General features: G+C 38.9%; 3 protein-coding genes and 1 pseudogene across 4 annotated transcripts; all 4 read right to left on the bottom strand.

Moving 5' to 3' along the window:
- Positions 1–142: 142 nt before the first annotated feature.
- Positions 143–4,689, bottom strand: LOC119980629 (pentatricopeptide repeat-containing protein At2g39620). Of its 2 annotated transcripts, XM_038823414.1 has the most exons (3): positions 1,596–4,689; positions 1,161–1,524; positions 143–931 (listed from the first exon to the last, which is right to left on the bottom strand). In XM_038823414.1, exon 1 carries the CDS (start codon positions 4,580–4,582, stop codon positions 1,604–1,606), a length of 2,979 nt encoding a protein of 992 aa, XP_038679342.1. In that variant the 5' UTR covers positions 4,583–4,689; the 3' UTR covers positions 143–931; positions 1,161–1,524; positions 1,596–1,603. The 2 variants fall into 2 exon arrangements, with proteins under 2 accessions (XP_038679342.1, XP_038679341.1); XM_038823413.1 differs by having other exon boundaries at positions 1,161–4,689.
- Positions 4,690–5,555: 866 nt separating this feature from the next.
- Positions 5,556–7,093, bottom strand: LOC119980456 (annotated as a pseudogene).
- A 1,956-nt stretch (positions 7,094–9,049) lies between these two features.
- On the bottom strand, positions 9,050–11,619 carry LOC119980261 (pollen receptor-like kinase 3). The gene is made up of 2 exons (XM_038822889.1): positions 10,314–11,619; positions 9,050–9,922 (listed from the first exon to the last, which is right to left on the bottom strand). Exons 1-2 carry the CDS (start codon positions 11,617–11,619, stop codon positions 9,354–9,356), a joined length of 1,875 nt encoding a protein of 624 aa, XP_038678817.1. The 3' UTR covers positions 9,050–9,353.
- Positions 11,620–12,487: 868 nt separating this feature from the next.
- LOC119981293 (zinc finger protein ZAT11-like) lies at positions 12,488–13,236 on the bottom strand. The gene has a single exon (XM_038824353.1). It carries the CDS (start codon positions 13,165–13,167, stop codon positions 12,637–12,639), a length of 531 nt encoding a protein of 176 aa, XP_038680281.1. The 5' UTR covers positions 13,168–13,236; the 3' UTR covers positions 12,488–12,636.
- Positions 13,237–18,266: the final 5,030 nt, after the last annotated feature.

Genomic DNA, 18,266 nt, shown 5'->3' with positions numbered 1-18,266 from the left:
TTGCCAGTCTCCAGTTTTACATTGGAAAATGAAAAGAGTTGTGAAGAATTTATAAGTGTTGGGATCGACGCTAGACCCTTTAATCGTGGCTTTTCAGTAATACGCTTACATCCAGGCCCATGTAATGTGGGTTCCTCCAAGGTCCAAAATGACAACAATTACTCTTTTCCTAATGCCTTGGCCAACTTAACAGTACATATGTAACCATGATTTTGAGGTATCAGTTCCTCCTATTCAAATATTTCCTTTCTTCTTTGAAGGAAACATTGTCAAGGCAATAAATACATTAAGGGGTTAACATATAGGAGAAAACTTTGAAAGACCACATGGAAATGGAAATGGAAATGGAAATAGCTGTGCAAGCTTATAATCAAACTCTTAACCTCGGGTGCCCTAAGTCCGGAGAGAGAAGTAGTTTTGGTGATAAGATAACCAGCTAGGCTACGAAAGTAAATTTGTAAAAAAAAAAAAAAAACATAACTGTCCTAATCTGAATATCTATCGACTCTTACCTTCGGTAAGGCATCAGCTACCCGTCATCTCCCTCAGAATGTGATGAAAGTTGAGTAGTGGAATCGTTGCTTGGCATTTTCAATTGCATCGTCGTGCTGGTCATACTTCCAAGGTGCTGATGAGGCTGCGGATTCCCATGTGAAATCATTATCCAAGTCAGTTTCAACACTGATGGGTGAATTTCTATATTGGTCATTAGCAGTAGTAAGCTCCAATGCCTTCCTTATGACCCTCACTTCAGCCTCATTTGAGTCCCCTACCCCTGTGAAGCTGTGCTGCATGAGAAAAGACACTTGAAGTGACCTGCAATATCTCTCAAAACATCCCCAATTCCTGATGCACCTGGTTTTCCCATGGAAGAACCATCTACTTCAATGATGTCCTCCGCTTGCACCGATTGTTACTCCATAGCTTAACACTACATGAAGATTAACACTATATGAAGTTTGCAAAATCGTTGAATATTGTCCATTTCAGAGAAAATTAAACAAAAACAACATTAACAGCAAGTATTTGGCTTAGCATAATACTGGCAGTGTCATAATGTACTATAATAATAGTATTTTATATCGTATACGACACCCTATGAAAACTATTAGGATTTCGGAGTATTATAGTAAATGTTTCAAAATGAGGGATTCATTTACCTTGCAATCGGCTTGAGCTTTTAACTCAGAAGTGGAGAAAACCTTCTGCACTCTATCATGGCCAACAAATAGGCTTCCCCACATTTGGAAAAATACACCCAAGTGAGAGTTAATGGAGGAGAACAAAAACCATCAAACCTCTTATGCAGGTGGTATAAACCTATTACCCTTCAGTTGGCTGCTTGGTGGTTCCAAGTTCATTTCTATCAAAACTGTCTTATATGCTCATTGGAAAGCCAGGCAGTTTCAGCAAAACCCTGAACTCTTGATAGTATTTTTATCATCATCCTGAAAGCTACTGGTGCTTCAAATATGAAGTCCATCATAATTTCAGAATTCTTGTTTCTCCCTTGGCTAAGGATTCCTGGACAGAACCAACGCTTTTGAGTTAAATGATGTGGTTTTCCAAGTTATGCCACAAGAAATTTTGCATACCTGGTCCGTTACCAGTAGTCCTTGCATGAGCAGATGCCATCTTTAAAATGATGGAAACGAGTAGCATCTCTTACAGTGATTTTACGTTTTGTGACTTTTGTGATAAATTTGGTAGCAGTGTGGCAGTCAACACAAGCACGGAGGTTTTTGACGATATGGATGGTTGACCCCGCTTCTGTATTCAGAAGAGCGAAAGTTATCGCTAACCTTTCACTGTGATTGTAAAGGAAAATTTCTTTATCCTCTTCCTCCACATCATGCAACACACAGCTCCTGTCAGGTACATATCCTATCTTCTCCATCTTATCTAGCAAAGTGTTCCACAAGGTACACATACTCTCAAATTGTGGGTGGCTCTGGTCACCCACCCGAAATGCATGAACCCTGTTGTTGACCTCAACCCAGCTACAACCGGGACTTTTCTTGAGCCCCATATCATTCAATCTTAACTTTGTTTTCCACGCATCATCCCATCTTCCGGAATGGGCATATATACTGGATAAAACCACGTAGTGGGCAGGGTTTCCAGGCTCATGTTTAACTAAATAACTCAAAGCAACTTCTGCTAAGTGCACATTAGAATGCATCCTACATGCACCTAGTAAGGCTCCCCAAACTCCAGCATCAGGCTCCATTGGCATTCCCTTGATTAAGTCCATTATTTCATCGAATAAACCAGAGCGGCCTAACAAATCCACCATGCAAGCGTAGTGTTCCAAATCTGGTATGAGATGGTGCTTTCTGCACATGGAATCAAACACTTCCTTCCCTTCTTCTATTAAGCCTGCATGTTTACAGGCGCACAACACACTAAGAAAGGACACAGGATTGACTCCAACTTGATTTTCTTGCATAAGTGAGAAAAGTGCAATAGCAGAATCACCTTGCCCATGGATTGCATACCCCGCAATCATTGCATTCCATGAAACCGTGTCTTTATTTTTCAACTCATCAAAACATTTCTCTGAGTAATCAACCCTCCCGCATTTAGCATACATATCGATAAGACTATTCCCAACAACTCTAGTGGCCTGAAATCCAAATCGAAAAATACATGCATGAACTACCATGCCTTCTCCTAAGGCTGCCAAATATGCCACTGCAGGCAGAACACTCACCATTGTAACTGCATTAGGCCACACGTTCTCTGATTTCATCTGGTGAAAAGCTGAAATAGCGTATTTGGCAAGTCCACTCAGCAAGTATCCTGCAATCATTGTGTTCCAAGATATCTCATCTTTCTTAAATTCGGTGAAGTTGAACATGAATTCAGCAGAGGAAATGCTTCCACATTTGACATACATGTCAAGGAGAGCATTTTTAACATGAGAATCAAAATCAAATCCACACTTCAATATTAAAGCATGGACACAAGAGCCCAGATTTAGGTCATGTAACAGGGTACATGCTGGAAGCAAAGCCACCATAGTTCCTCTATCGGGTCGTACTTCTGATAAGCTTAATTTACGAAATATGTCAATTGCATTGTAAGGATCACCCATCTGGACGTACCCATTTATCAAGACAGTCCATGCCACAACATCTTTACATGGCATTCTATTGAATAGAACTACTGCCTCAGTAAAGGATCCGCATTTAGCATACATGGACACGAGGGCTGTTAGGGTTGAAGTATCATAATCAAGATTGACCTTAACAGCATAGCAGTGTACACTCTTACCTAATCTTAGGGATGACAGTTCTGTACAAGCGGGAAGAATGCTTCTTATGGTTATCTCATTTGGTTTACAATGCTCACTCTGCATATCCCGAAATAGAGACAGTGCCTCTCCAGGATAACCTGATTGAACAGAAGCAGCTATAATCGCTGACCAAGTTACCAAATCCCTCTCTTGAAGACCCCAAAGTAATGCTTTAGCTTTCTCTAACTCCCCACATGTTGCAAACATGGTTATGATAGGAGTAACAACTGAAACATCCAATGTGATCCCTTGTTCTATTGCACATTCGTGAATGTTTTTCCCTTTTGATATGTCTCTCAATTCAGAAGCAGCTAAAAGAGAACTGACTAAAGAAGCCTTTTTCATCTTTATCTTCTCTCTTTTCATGCAATCAAACAGCTCCAAAACTTCAATGAAATATCCATTATGTGCATACCCGGCCATCATTGTTCCCCATGAAACATCCTTGTTTCTTCTCTGCCGATCAAAAACCTGGCGAGCTGCATCTACATCCTGACATTTTGAATACATGTCAATCAAACCGTCTGACAAAACCTCATTAAAACCTTTCTTGATCACAAAACAGTGAAGGAACCTACATATATCAACATCCGCTAATCTTGAAACAGCTGGTATCAAGTTCATCAAGCTCATGGAGTCAGGCAGTATATCGCACTGTTGCATACACTTAAAATACCCCAATGCCTCTAAAGGATCAGCATTTTGCGACAACCCTGCAATCATCACATTCCAAGCTGCAACATCCCTCTTAGGCATTTTATCAAACACCTTTCTTGAAGACCCTAAATCACCCAATTTACCATACATGTCTACAAGACCAGTCCCTATAAACACATCGCATTCCAAACCCCTGCGTGAAATATTTTCATGAATCAAAACACCCTCTTGCAAATCTAAAGCACCCGTGCAAGCTTTCACAGCAAAAGTAAAAGTATACTTGTCAGGTTGAAAACCTTCTTTTAACATCACATGGTACATTTTGAGCGCTTCTTCGTGCTTCTTTTCGTTTGTATAAGCTCTTATGATGGAATTGTACAAAAATACTGTCGGGTTTGTAGAGGATTGAGAATTCATGAGGTGGGTAGTTATTGCATAGTCTTGTTTGTGGCCTGAAACGACCAAGAGGCCATGGATTTGAAGAAGAGATTTGAGGTCTCTGCATTTGTAGAGAAGGCGAAGAGGGTAGGAGAACAAATCTGGTTTATTAACAAATGGAGAAGGATTAACAGAGCATGTAGAGAGTGCATGGAAAAATCTAGGCTGAAGGACATGTTTACTGCTCATGTTCTAAGTGAGAGGCTCCGGCTCCGCCTAGGAGTTCAGGCGGGTACTCTTTAAGACTTTATGAATGAATAACACGTGGCACTGTCAACCCTCAGCGCAGCTGAAGTCCAAATTAGCGGAGGGTCAAACGAGCCTCCATCCCGTCAGCCCAGAACGGGCCTGCACCTCTTCATGGGCTGGGATTCCCCACTCAGCCCAATTTTAAATTTTTTTTTTAATATTTAAGTAGGAGAATAACCACTACAAACAAATGAAAGAGGGTTCAGCCTGCGAAGTGCCAACAATCTATGAGAAAATGGGTCGGTCCAGCCCACAAAGGCTTCGGGGCGCCTGTGGGCTGTGCATACCTCTAGTCCAAATGAGACTTGAAAGAGTATACCCATCAAGGTGAACAAGAGTAGTGATCCCACTCAGAATGGAACTCGGAATCTTTCTAATTTATGCGGTGTCCATACAATATTCAAAGAAATTCACCATTAAACTATCATCTAAGTAGTTAAACAAATTCGATTATCCTCTGTGTTTTGACAACTTGAAACAGCAATGAGCATTCCTTTACCTAAAAAATAATCAAAATACAGTCCAACAGAACAAACCAGCAGATAATTCCTGAGGTCTGGTCTAAACAAGACCCAAATGGGGATTCAAAAACCTGGACCAGCCAACTCGTTCACCAAGACTTCAAAGTCCTCCTGAATCAGTTTTCCAGCCAGCATTTTCCTTCGGCTTCAATCCATGATCGAACAAAGAAATGCAGCTGTTTGCATCAGTAACTACTAAAGTGCATTAGGAAACACAATGAAAAAAAATTGTCATCTGGAATTGTATAACAATACAAACAAGAAAAGAACCAAGCGACCATCTCATTCCAATTCAAATAACCAGCCAAAAAAAAGCGCCGGCAAATGTGTAAAGGCAAAATAATTGCCTTAATATACGAAAGATAAAAACGTTTAACATGATAATATCCATCTTAGATAAGCAAGAGATACTTACCCAACAATCCACATAAAATAAACCACAATGTAAAGTGAACAACTGAAGTCGGTCTAGACGAGGTAATGATAGCACTTCAATAACAAGCCACCAATATATATTAATTCGACCTCTATGTCCCACAAGCTATTATAGACATCTCACATATCCCAATTGCATGACAGGTACGTTACATTCAGTTCGATCGGCTTCTAATAACATCAAGACCCATCTCGGTAGGGTCAGTGGCCTGCAACTCCACCTGAATCCCGTCCAACTCTCTTTTAAACCTGTCCTTGGAGCTTGCATAGATCATCTTGTTTCTCACCTTAGATGTATCAGGTGACCTTCAAATATGTAAGAAATATCCAAGTTAACGACCTGATAGATAAAATAATATGGAAGAATGTTACATGGTAGTGATAACCTATGAAACAATAAGCAATACCAAGCAATCAAAATGATCCTGCTCTTTTGGCAATTCTCCTCTGTAACATAATCGAAGTCATAGACTGCATATCGACACTCATCAGCAGGAAGGCTTGATGTGAAATCCTCATAGCTGTCAGTTGGCTCACCAAGCTTTTCAACCACAACTTGCTTTTGCTTCTCCTCAATCTTAAAAACTATGAAGCGATAAGTCCTTTTTGCTTTTGCTTCTCCTCAATCTTAAGAACTTCAGCTTGCAATCATCATGTACAGCCATCCCCGATGCTTCATTGGCCTAAGAAGAAAAATAAAATAGTACAAATATCGTGTAACAATCAGAAAGAAAAGGCTTCAACTAAGAATGCCGATCATCATCAAGGCCTTAGTCCCAAACTTAACCACCGTTTTCTCAAATATAATCATCAAATTTTTGTTTCAAAAACTCTTCAGTTGGAACAAAGTATTTCCCATACCCCCATATATTGCATCATGATTGACACCCGACATTCTTATTAATCCCTTTTCAGGATTTACTGCTTGCCCACCATCACCAATCCCATGAACAGGAGGGGTTTCACGAGCTAGCTCCCCCACTTTGCCATCTAAATCAGAATTCTTTCTAGAATAATATTTAACCTTCAAAATACATCATACCAGCAGAAACTATGGATAACCTTGGAGAAAAGCCACGCCAAAGTTTTAATTATTCTAATTACACCACTAGTAGTACAACCAAAGAAGAATTCCTTTGATATGACCGTACAAAGCTTCATTGAAACCCTAAAACCACTATGTAACTTCATAGGGATACCAACTTACATTGAACAATCTACTTCCAAATAAGGCAAAGAAAAAAACAACCAACTCAAAATCGAATCAATTAATTATCAAGCAAATCCACGCACAACGATTCAAAACAATAACAAATTCTGATCACCCTCCGATATCAAATCAGATCAACCAAAACAACGGAATAACTAGTCAATCTCCATGATCCAAAAACAAATTTCATGGATCGAACACAAAATCCACAACGCTTAAAGCACACACCGGAACTAACACCGAGTTCTAAATTTCGACCAAAAAACCGAATCCGAGTAGTAGTAAGAGCGCTTACCATTTTCGCGAGAAAAATCGTAACGAAGGGGAGATTAACAGCCCGAAAACCCGTGAAAATCTAGGAAGTATATACTCCGTGGAGGTTCGCTTATTGCAACGCAGGGCCACTCATTCTCTTTCGAGTGGAGACTCGCTTCACCCAACGGTCATTCGTGTATGATGAACTGATGGGCTATTCAAGCACCATGGGCCCCTACTCATATCGTCAATGGGCTTGGGTCAATTTGGCGTAGGGAGAACTAAATGGGCCTTCCGAAAAAATCAACACATTTTTTTGCCAAAGTCCAAACTAATTTAGCAACCGTCCTAGCACAAGACAACTAGCCCAAAACTCAAGCCACAAGAAATCAAAATAAAAATGCAAAATGTAAATATTATGAGGGGGACAATTTATGATGAATGATGATAGAGATCCAGCAGTTGGTGTCCCACTTATCCCAGAAATTGTGCATCATGTGAGATATGTGGAGCCCACAAATTCACTTGAATCGTGTGCATCCAACTCAGCAGTTGGGATAACCGAGGTATCAACTGTTGGGATCTTTATCATTCTCGATTTATTATAGTTTTTGGCACATTAAAACCAAATTAGACGTTACTAATCTAATATATGTATAATGTATGGTTGGATCGTATGGTTTCAATCTCTCGTCTTCATCATCATTGTCTTCTTTAGTCTCAAATCTTTATGCACTCTTTTCCTATCATGGTTGACTACTTGTTTGTATTTGTAGATTTGAATGAGAGATGGTTATGTCACAATCTATGTTGATGTGTTTTGAGCCCTCAACGTTTAGAAAACAAGAGAAAAACTATAGGCATCCATGAGATAATAGTGATTAATCGATGTATTCTTAAAAAAACTGTGGACGTCTATTGGATGACACCAATGTATTTTAAACTATACCAAACATGCCCATTGTAAGAGAGCATCCCAGTTTTTGGCTAATTTACTCAATTATACTATGAATGACTATGGAATATCTTATGGTAGTTTATGGCTTTGTAGGCTTGAGAAGGTTAATATGAGGAACCTACATAGTCAGGCAAAGATATCAGGGACAATAGTGACAGTTGAGGGAGCCATGTTAATCACTCTAATTAAAGGTCCAATGCTCAATCTGCCATGGCAAAAGGACATAATAGTTGTCAAGAATCTACAACTTCAGCAACTAAACAAGACCCCCATTAAGGGTGCTCTCATGATCACAGTTGGATGCTTCTGCTGGTGTGATCTTCAGATATCTGATATAGGCAATTATGGTATCATCTGCATAATACTAATCATTAATTTGGTTTTTGCAGGCAATTGCACTAAAATCGTACCCTGCTGAGCTTTTGCTAACAGCTTTGATTTGCTTCATGGGTTCCATCAAAGGCGCGATTTTAGCAGTCGCAATGGGATGGGGCAGTGCCAGTGCGTGGGCTATAAACTTGGATTCTAAATTGTTAGCTGCTTTTTATGGTGTAACTTGTAAGAAATTCAAAAGCTATACTGCTCTATAATATATACATACACACATTGCAATAGTCAGACTAAAAATATTCTAAATAAGAATGGGCAAATGCCAACATAAAATGTCAACTGTAATTACATGAAACAAAAGGAAAAAAAAGAAATGTTACCTCTAGAGACTAACTAGGAAGAAAAGTCCAAATGAAGAAGGAACCATTGTCCTGGGCCCTCAGACTCATTTTCTTTCTTAGCATCTGACTCAACAAAAAAAAATGGTCTGAAACTACATTCCTCTGGTCCTGACCTCCCAAACCAGAAGGCTTCAGCATCCAAAATCTATGTTCCTATAGCTTCGAACGGCAAGCGAATCCAGGCATTCCATTTTGAAGAAGAGAGCAGATACACCAACTCATTTAGCATAGAACTTTCAGCATTGTATTTTAGTTGGCATTCTACTCTCTTTCAAAATGCAATGACTTGGCCCATGGCCTTGGCTCTTTCTCAGCTATGTCTCCTTTTGTTCCTAGTTTAAAAAATACAGCAGTACTGGCTCCTTACTGAAATTCTATGCACAAGTGTTCATCTGGGTAGTTAGAACTAGAAGTGTCAAAAAAGTACCATTTTCCATCACCATAATTGATCCCGGAAGCTCCCCCTGCCATGCTATAATTTCGAAAGCCAGCTGAGAGGTTGATATTGAACACTGAAGCATGGATGACAACTTCTTCTACCCTTGTACATCTCTCCTAGCAAGTCAATTGTATTAATCTACAGCATATACATGGCCATGCCTCAAACTTGTATCTCTTCTATCCTTCTAATCGCTTCCCTCATATCTAGCCGCTGCGTAGGATTGCTTTCTATGCAAGCAGCACCTATTTGTAGTAGATTCACCATCTGGCCAAGCGAATTTGTATTGTTAGCTATCTCTGGATCGATCAATTCTATCTCGTTTTGTGCATGAATAGCTGATAGCACCCATTGCACCACGTCTGTTCCCCCCTTGCTATTACTAAGATATTGAGAAGGGAATTTCCCAGTAAGAAGTTCAAGAATGATGATTCCGAAACAATAAATATCAGACTTACGAGAAACCTGCTGATATTGTACATATTCAGGGGATTTATAAGCAAACATAGCTTGCACAGCATGGTTTGGATTAGTTAGTGGATCAAAGGCATAGTCATTGAGTTGTGGCTCGAAATCATCACCGAGGAGGACGTTGCTGGACTTGAGATTACCATGAGGTAGGTCATAGGAAGCAAATTCAGAATGCAGGAACCCCATTCCTCGCGCAATTCCCTTGACAATCTTCAAACGAGTAGGCCAATTCAGCTCAGCATGGCAAATTCCGCGATCACCTGAAAGAATATGTTATGTTTTTCTAGTCACAAAAGTTTGTTATGTGATCATCAATTTGGAAAAACTAAACCAAATATAATACTATCATCAAATGCCTATTCAAAATTGAAGTTTCAAGGTATATGCAGGTTATGCTTGCTAATAGTAACCATTGTTTCAATGGTGAAGCTTACATGATTTGTCATGTAAGAAGCGAAAATAATAAAGATTCCAGCAATTTCGTATCCCAGATATCTCAGTTGTTGAGTTGGCTCCACAACTCTCACATGATCTATATAAAATCATGTGTGTAAAACTCAACGGCTCGGATCCTTAACATAACTATTTCTGGGATACCAGCGACTGGAATCTCTATCATAACTATATATGAAGACGATGACAATCTCATACCATGCAAGACGTACAACAAGCTGCTTTTAGGCATGTACTCTGATACTACTAGCTTCTCTTCTTTCTTGTAATGGTATGCCAATGGTGTCAAAACATTCGGATGTCTCAAACTCCCGAGCCGCCTCATTTCGGTGTCAAAGGCCTCTCTACTCAACCTATTCATCTCCCTCATCCTCTTGACCACCACTGACAACCCATTAGCCATCACCGCTTTGTAAGCAGAACCCAGTCCGCCATTGCCAAGAACCTCTGCTGCCGCCTTCATCAAATCAGGCAACCCAAATGTACCCCTTTCATCATTCACCATCAATAAGTCACCCATCCCTCCCTTGCCGTGCGCTGACCCTCTCCGGTTCGAGTCTCCTTTACGGGAGTCTCCCTTCCGGCTAGACTCCCTAGGCCGTCGAATGGTGGACTCAGGCACATGTACTTCTACCACATCGTTGTGGTTATCTTTCTCCAGGATGCTGAAATCATCATCCCTGCGCCTCGCGTTGAGGAATGAGACTACCAGGAATACCACCACTATAGCAGCTATAGCGGCCAAAATAAGCAACTTCGAATTACTGACATTGCTTTGCGATTCTGAGACTCCTGTAGCTAATGGCTTTTCTGGCATTGCTGAGCAATCTGTTTCCAGTGGTTTCCCACAGAGCCCTTTGTTTCCAACAAATGAGGAAGCATTAATACTAGAAAAGCTTTCTGGGATTTCTCCTTCAAGGTTGTTGTGTGACAGGTCGATGGATCTAATCAATTTTGGGTATTTCAATGGAGGAATTGGACCAGAGAATTCATTGCCTTCAATGTGCAACTCCATAAGGTGTGGAAGCTGCATCAGTGAGTCGGGTATTTTCCCTGTGAATTTGTTTTTATCGAGCCAAACTTTCTTCAGGGAAGCCATATTAGCAAAGTAATTACGGGGGATTTCGCTTGAGAATTGATTGGAAGATAATAACAGAGACTTCAATTTACCGAGTTTATTGAATTCTGGGATTGGACCTGAAAACGTATTCTTCACAAAACTGATGGTTCTAAGGCCACGAATTTCTTGCAATGCTTCAATGTCGATCGTTCCAGAGAGACCCACGTCGGAAAGATGGAGGCCGGTGACGATTCCATCGAAACAAACGACACCGACCCATTGTTTAGCGCAAGGAGACGAGCTTGGATCCCAAGATTTTAACGCTCCGGGTGAGAAAGATTTCTTGAGTTTGAGGAGGGCTTGGATGTCGGATTGGGAATTAGATTGAGTGGAGAAGAAGATAATGAGGAGTAGTTGGAGAAGGATGAGTCGAACAGCGGCCATTGGCATTGCTGAGCCGGACATTGCCGCTGTTCGGAGAGATTGTGTGACTCTCTGAATCTTTGTTTTCTTCTTGGGATTGAGAGGCTATGTCATTTTGGTGAAGCTTTGAGAGAGGAATGGTGATGGAGCTGGCAGATTTACAAAAGAATTCTAAGAATAGAATTGGAAGGCAAAAGATTGGAGAAAGAGGGGAGGAGGGAGAAGAGTTTATGGGGTTGAGAGACAGAGAGGCACAGCCAATGATCCCCCAAGCAATCATCAAGAAAACTTTCACCATTGATGTAACGAGAGAAGCGAAATAAGTGGAAACTGGAAAGAGGATTAAAGCTAATTTTAGAAGCTGATAAGAAATCCTTAACATGTAGTACTTAAACACAATTCCATTTAAATCACACAATAGGAAAGAAGATTAAATATAACAGAGCCATTTGATCCTTTTCCCATAACAAATCTAGAAAGTGACAGACAATGTTTAACGGGTTAATACAATTTTTGGTCACGGAAATAATAGTCATTTTCCTATTCAAGTCACCGAATGTGCAAACATTCTAACTTAGGAATCCAAAATTTAAAATTATTCCAATTTACACATTTCGGGTAATCAAACTTATGAGATGACGCACAAAAGTCATGAGTTTATTGAAGTTGTTTTCACATCTATACTATTACTTAAAAGGATCCCGAGACTCTGCAATTCTCCATAGTTCGCATCCAATGATTTGGCTGAGCTAAATTTTATCTACACCACATTTTTTTGTTACTGTAAACTCATTTTCATAGTTTTATCAATGTGACATCATCCTTGGCTCATGCTGATGCGAAAAATATCCATATTTTTCCTTAGAAAGAAAAAGAAAAAAGAGAAATTATAACCGAGGTTATTGACATCAATAAATCAACAAATATAAATACAAACCAATCTCCCCCAAAAAAAAATAAACAAAATTGAAGAAAGAACTAAGAAGCAATTCCTAGGTATAGTCAAATATATGAACAAAATATTGTACATGTGCAAGCCTACAAGAAAAAATCAACCATGGGAGCAGCCTTGCCAACCCTAAACAACAGCAAATCATTCTCCAAAGGAGTCAAGTTCAAATCCAACCTTAAAACTTTCTCCGATCTCTTTACTACCTCCTTCTGATCCACGCCCGTAAAACTCGAACCATGACGACCATACTTGTCATTCAAAATTGCCTTGTGTCTCCTCATGTGACCTCCTAGGGCTTGTCCTATGGCAAACTCAAGACCACATATGGAGCACTCGTGTGTTTTGGGCTTCACCGGAGGCGACGACGACTGACCGTCTGAATTATCTCCTCCCATCAACCTCGGCTTCTTGTGGCTCGCACGGTGGCCTCCGAGCGCTTGAAATGAAGAGAACTGCCTGTTACATGTCTTGCAGCTGAAGACACGACCAGGGGAGCTGTTCATCATGGCATGATGATCAAGAACTGGTACTGTCCCTCTTCCTTGTGATAGCAAAACCAACCAACGCGCCATGGCTGTGCCATCAAGCTCCGGTGCTTCTGCTCGGGTCCTCTTCATATGATTTTTTCGAGGTAGTTGTGTAAATAGTTTGAAAGGATGTGTCTTTGTTTGAAAAAGAGAGAGAGAAGTAATGGAAACTTTCAGGTTCGGTAGTGTGATATTTATAGTTTATAAGGTTGGTCCATGTTTGACTTCTTAAAAGTATATATGACTTTTAGATGTTGAATGACAAATCTTGCGATGAGGCACATTTTTTTTTGGTGACGAGGGAATCTGGAATCCCCATCAGACTCCATTCCAATGATAAATGATAAACTCACGGATCACATGCAATACCCGTAAATCATATAGGTCGATTAAATTTTGGGCATTTAGCACACTTTTTATTCTTTTTTTATTGATGAAGGAACCCTCCGAAAGCACTGTCCAACGGACTCCACCCCACCCCATGGTAAACTCATGGATCACATGCAATACCTACAAATCATATGAGCCTGTTGTCCTAGACGGAAGTCCAGTGCCGAAATAACAACAAATCACGCTTGAGTGAATACTGTTAGAACCTACGACGTCCCATGCACATGCGGTAAGAGATTCAAACAATTAACTTAACTATTTGAACCTTCTTTTTTTTTTGTGATGTGGAGCACTTACTAAATCATTGAATATGACTTTCAGACTATGGAGAATTGTAGAGCTCTCAAATTCGAAAACGAAGGTAAAACGTGATGTCTTACGTGAGGCTTGATTTGTCAAACAATTTCAAATAGCACGCATGTTACTTGCCTGGAAACCACACGCACATAATAAAGTAACATTGAATACAATATTTTGATACCATCATATGTTTTAATAATCACTTTAAAATTGTTTATTCAACTAGCATTGGTGTGAAAGAGAGCCGACAAATAAGAACCACGTCAGCATGACGGCGTGCATGAGCCAATACCGATGACTAAGTCGCGAAACCGAGTTGGAGTTTGCTTCCCAGAACCTTCAACTTCTAGAAGATGTGAAACCAGGAAGCAGCACGGTGAGTCAGCATGGGGGACTCTGTTTGACTTCCAACAAATCCAATAGCAATTATCCACGTCACAAAAATAAACTACGCGTTACACGTGGCTTTATTTTATTAGTGTTGACGGGGGCTACGTACGGGCAAGTACATTTATTTTGCCAATGTTGCTGCTTACGTGTGCTACAATCAATCTAGGGTGCAAGTCTCCTGCTGAAACTTCTGTGCAAATTGTACACGAGGGTCCCACTTGATTAGTGTAATAGAGGTGGTCATAGGATTTATGGATCGATTTTGTGGGGTCCAAGTTCATCTCCAAGAAATATAGATGGAGTAGTTATGGGGGTTGGTAGATATGCTTTCGGGGAAGTTGAGAGTGAACTAAAATTGGAATTTTAGGTGTAAAATTACATAAATTTTACGGATCTCAGTATTTTTTTTCTCAGTTGTATCAAATGTTAAGATGAACACACACGATTTCACATGAATCATGTACATTTATATCATCATTTGCGATAGTTGAGGTAAAAAACATTAGGATCCTTAACATTTTTGATAAAATTAAGAATGATTAGGAAATATCAGAAATTATTCAATCAATGGTCCTGGACTCTTGGTACACAATGTCATATGCTGATGTGGCGCACCATAACCAATTGAACGATATCAATTCATAATTGATTTGTGTTTTTTTTTTTTTTTTTTTTATATTTGAATTGTAAACTATCTATCTGCCAGTGGCAGCCCTATGATGGGGCGACATGAGGCGCCGCCTAGGGCCCCAAATTTTTGGAAAAATATTAATATTAGTGTAGTCTATAAATGTTACTATTACCCAAAAATACTACAAATCTCTAGGGTCGCTTTTTTAGAGTTTGCCCAAGACCTCCATAAACTCAAGTCCGCCACCATTATCTCCATTCTCAACCATTTATGTATTGTTACCGACCGCTCATGAATTGGCACCATTCTATTGTTCTAGTACATTACATTATCATATGAGAGTTTGTCAAGATTATTAAATAATTTTTTTTATATTTCCTAGTCATTCTTAATATTACACTTAAAGTTCCAATTTTAATTTTCACATTAGGTAGAACAATCGACAATGTGTACATCCTTATGATGATCGCGCCCATTTCCACATAGCACATGCAATGACTTAACGTATATTGTACACATTTAGGACAAATATTTTAGACAATTCTTTTTCAAACACAAGTAAAAAATTCAATCGCAAGAACGAAACATGTTGGTATTTTCTTTCTTTAATTTTCTAGAAGAAGATCCTTCTACTATGTACTTACATGTTATCAAGAATACCCAAACCGTGTGGTATATATGCATGCCCATGTCCTTAACATACTATAAGACCTTTTCCTAGGCCTAATTACCATTATGTGAGACAGTCTAGGAAAAACGAAGTCGTGTGAACCCTATATATTTATGGGAACTGGTAAACCTAAAACAGACAATATCTTTGATGTGAGTAGAGCTAGGATTTTCAATATCCTATCGGAGCATAGTCTCGGTTCAGAGCCTTTACATGTTCACTTGTTGAGTCTGACATAACACAACCCACTAGTGCGGGGGAGTGTCAAGAATATCACATCGTGTGGTATATATGCATGCATGCCAATGTCCCTACCACACTAAGAGGTCTTTCCATAGGTGTAAGTAGGGGTGACAAAAAATCAGTTTCGAATCGGACAATAGTACATGTTTACGAGATATTTACATGTTCGGACACTAACCCATATTGGATTTTGGATGTACTTAATTAACCAAACCCGGATTGGTTTCAATTCGGACAATAATCTAATCCGGGTTAGGGTCTGGACAAGTAAATCAAACAAGATTTATGTGTTTGTACCTAGACCTAGTTTTCAACCGGACAAAAATTTTGTGTTTGCACCCAGATTTCGGACACATAACTTATATCTAAACTTGGTTTAATTTGGGTCGGATAAATTAAATCATCCGGACCAAGGAGAGTTTTGTCATCCCTACGTGTAAGTACCATTAAGTGAGAGTGAGATGGCTCAGGAACAGTAAAGCCGTGCGGACCATATGTATCTAGAGAAATTGATAAACCCACAAAGAACAATATGTTTGATGTGAATATGGCTGGGATTTTAAACACATACCTACTTGATTTTATTTATTAGTCAAGCCTAAGAGCAATCATCTTTTATTTTACAACACACACAAGCGGATAGAAATGCAAGTCAAGCAAAGACTAGATACACAAGTTATACGAAATGTGAACTGGACGTCAGCAATTTTAAAAAAAGAAGAAGATACAAATATGTGTTAAATGTGTGTGTTGAATTTGATCATATCTTCATAATAAGATTCCATAAATTTTCTTAAAAAATAATAATTATCAAACAGAAATTTAAGAAATATACCTTAAATGTCAACTAACAAAGTAAGCGGTGATGTCTATATAGGAGAAATGTGTATAAATGTGGACACCACACCATGATTATGACATACGTACGTACGTGTGTATATATATATATATATATATATATCACTAACAATATCGTTGTTGATAATTCTTCTGTACTAACAAAGTCAAGATTCTCGAAGACAACTATAAAAATATATACATATATATAGTTTCCAATTCAGGGTGCCGTGGACAACGAATAAATATATCTCTTAATTCTTTTCTATATAAAATTCTAATGATCGAAGTCAGCAAATTTTTTTTAATGAACAATTTCATTTTTACTTGAAATCATAATAGAAATTCATCAATTTTTTATGAAATATCTAACATCTGAATTACTTGTGATTCTCATGTATTGTTTTTTAATAAAGAGAGCACTATTGTGAATCTAGAAATTATTGACTTTGCAACTAAATACATGTGGATAAGCTACTGTATTAGCTTTTATTATCACCATCATTGGATATCAGGCATGCATCACCATCAATACGTCAACGTTTTAGCATCTAAATCTTTTCTTCCCACACTGAGTAGTAGTACCACACTGATCAATGACTATTCAAGTATTCATCATCTGTTCTGAAATGAAATCAAATCAAATCAAATCCAGAACCGAATCTCAGAGGTGCAAGAACCATAGTGTCTTTTATGAGCTCCATTGCTTGAAAAGAAAAACAAAAAAACAAACAATAATGGAGTGCAACAAATGCCGGACGGGGACCCTGAAGTAGGATAATACTACGCAATTTTATGTAGTTTTAATCAGGATCGTCCAGTCTGTTTACTAAAAGAAAAAAGGGACTAGGCCCCACAATGATAAACAGAGTGGACGCCCCTGATTGAAACGACTTCCACTGCAGGGGCCCTTAACTCAACAAATGCTCAAAAGTATTAGGCTATTTATAAATTTTTCTTAGGAAAGGAATTATAATTCTCTGCAACCTTGCCACACTGCGACCGCAAACGGTTTTCCGTTGATTAGGATTACATCTTTGGTTAATCCAGCAACATGAAACTCCAAATCTGGGTTCTCCCAAAACCTCATCAACACATAAATAGAAGCTCAAGGGCGCATCATCTTCTGTCTTCCTGTTTTCAGTGCACAACTCCAGCATTGTCAGCTAAACAGAGAAAAATCATTCTAGTGAGAGAACAAAGAATGCAAAGATGATAACAAAACTAGAAATGGAAGAATGCAAGACTAAGCAAGATTTTGAATAATCTGTGTAAAAAGACGTTCATCAAAATTCCCCTAGCAAACCCTTGGAACAATTTTATAACAGTTTGATACGACGTCGGTTTAAATACAGAGACTTTATATATATATGATATATTCTCTATTTTATTTTATTTTTACACACACACACACACATATATATATATATATATATATACACCTGTATTATAATGTTCCCCTTAAGGCTTAATCAACACGTGTCATTTACATTTTAATTTTCCTTGTATTCCCTTCTACCTTTACACTTGAGGGCCAATCTCCACCCGGCCCGACACATCCGTTATCTTTTGGGAGGTCTAACGCTCCATAGAAACTGTCCCTTGGCACCTTTCATATCTTCTTGATTTCTATAATTGCAGTATTGTGCATCCTATGAAAGGGTAAGTAGTAATTCTCAATCAAGAAGGTTTTGGCAAGAGTTTACTCTAAAGTATCAGCATTTTAAT

The sequence above is a fragment of the Tripterygium wilfordii genome, chromosome 16 (genome assembly GCF_013401445.1).
Source record: "Tripterygium wilfordii isolate XIE 37 chromosome 16, ASM1340144v1, whole genome shotgun sequence".
Taxonomy (NCBI): domain Eukaryota; kingdom Viridiplantae; phylum Streptophyta; class Magnoliopsida; order Celastrales; family Celastraceae; genus Tripterygium; species Tripterygium wilfordii.
Note: the sequence above shows the minus strand (reverse complement) of the source record. Positions and strands in the feature narration are given on the sequence as shown.

What these genes read in the sequence shown, in the direction of transcription:
- LOC119980629 (XM_038823413.1), bottom strand. Translation starts at nt 4,582, where the DNA reads ATGAGCAGTAAACATGTCCTTCAGCCTAGATTTTTCCATGCACTCTCT.
- LOC119980261 (XM_038822889.1), bottom strand. Translation starts at nt 11,619, where the DNA reads ATGGCCGCTGTTCGACTCATCCTTCTCCAACTACTCCTCATTATCTTC. An exon ending in CTTGTTGTACGTCTTGCATG is followed by an intron (nt 9,923 to 10,313) that starts GTATGAGATTGT and finishes ATATTCTTTCAG; the next exon opens with GTGATCGCGGAATTTGCCAT.
- LOC119981293 (XM_038824353.1), bottom strand. Translation starts at nt 13,167, where the DNA reads ATGAAGAGGACCCGAGCAGAAGCACCGGAGCTTGATGGCACAGCCATG.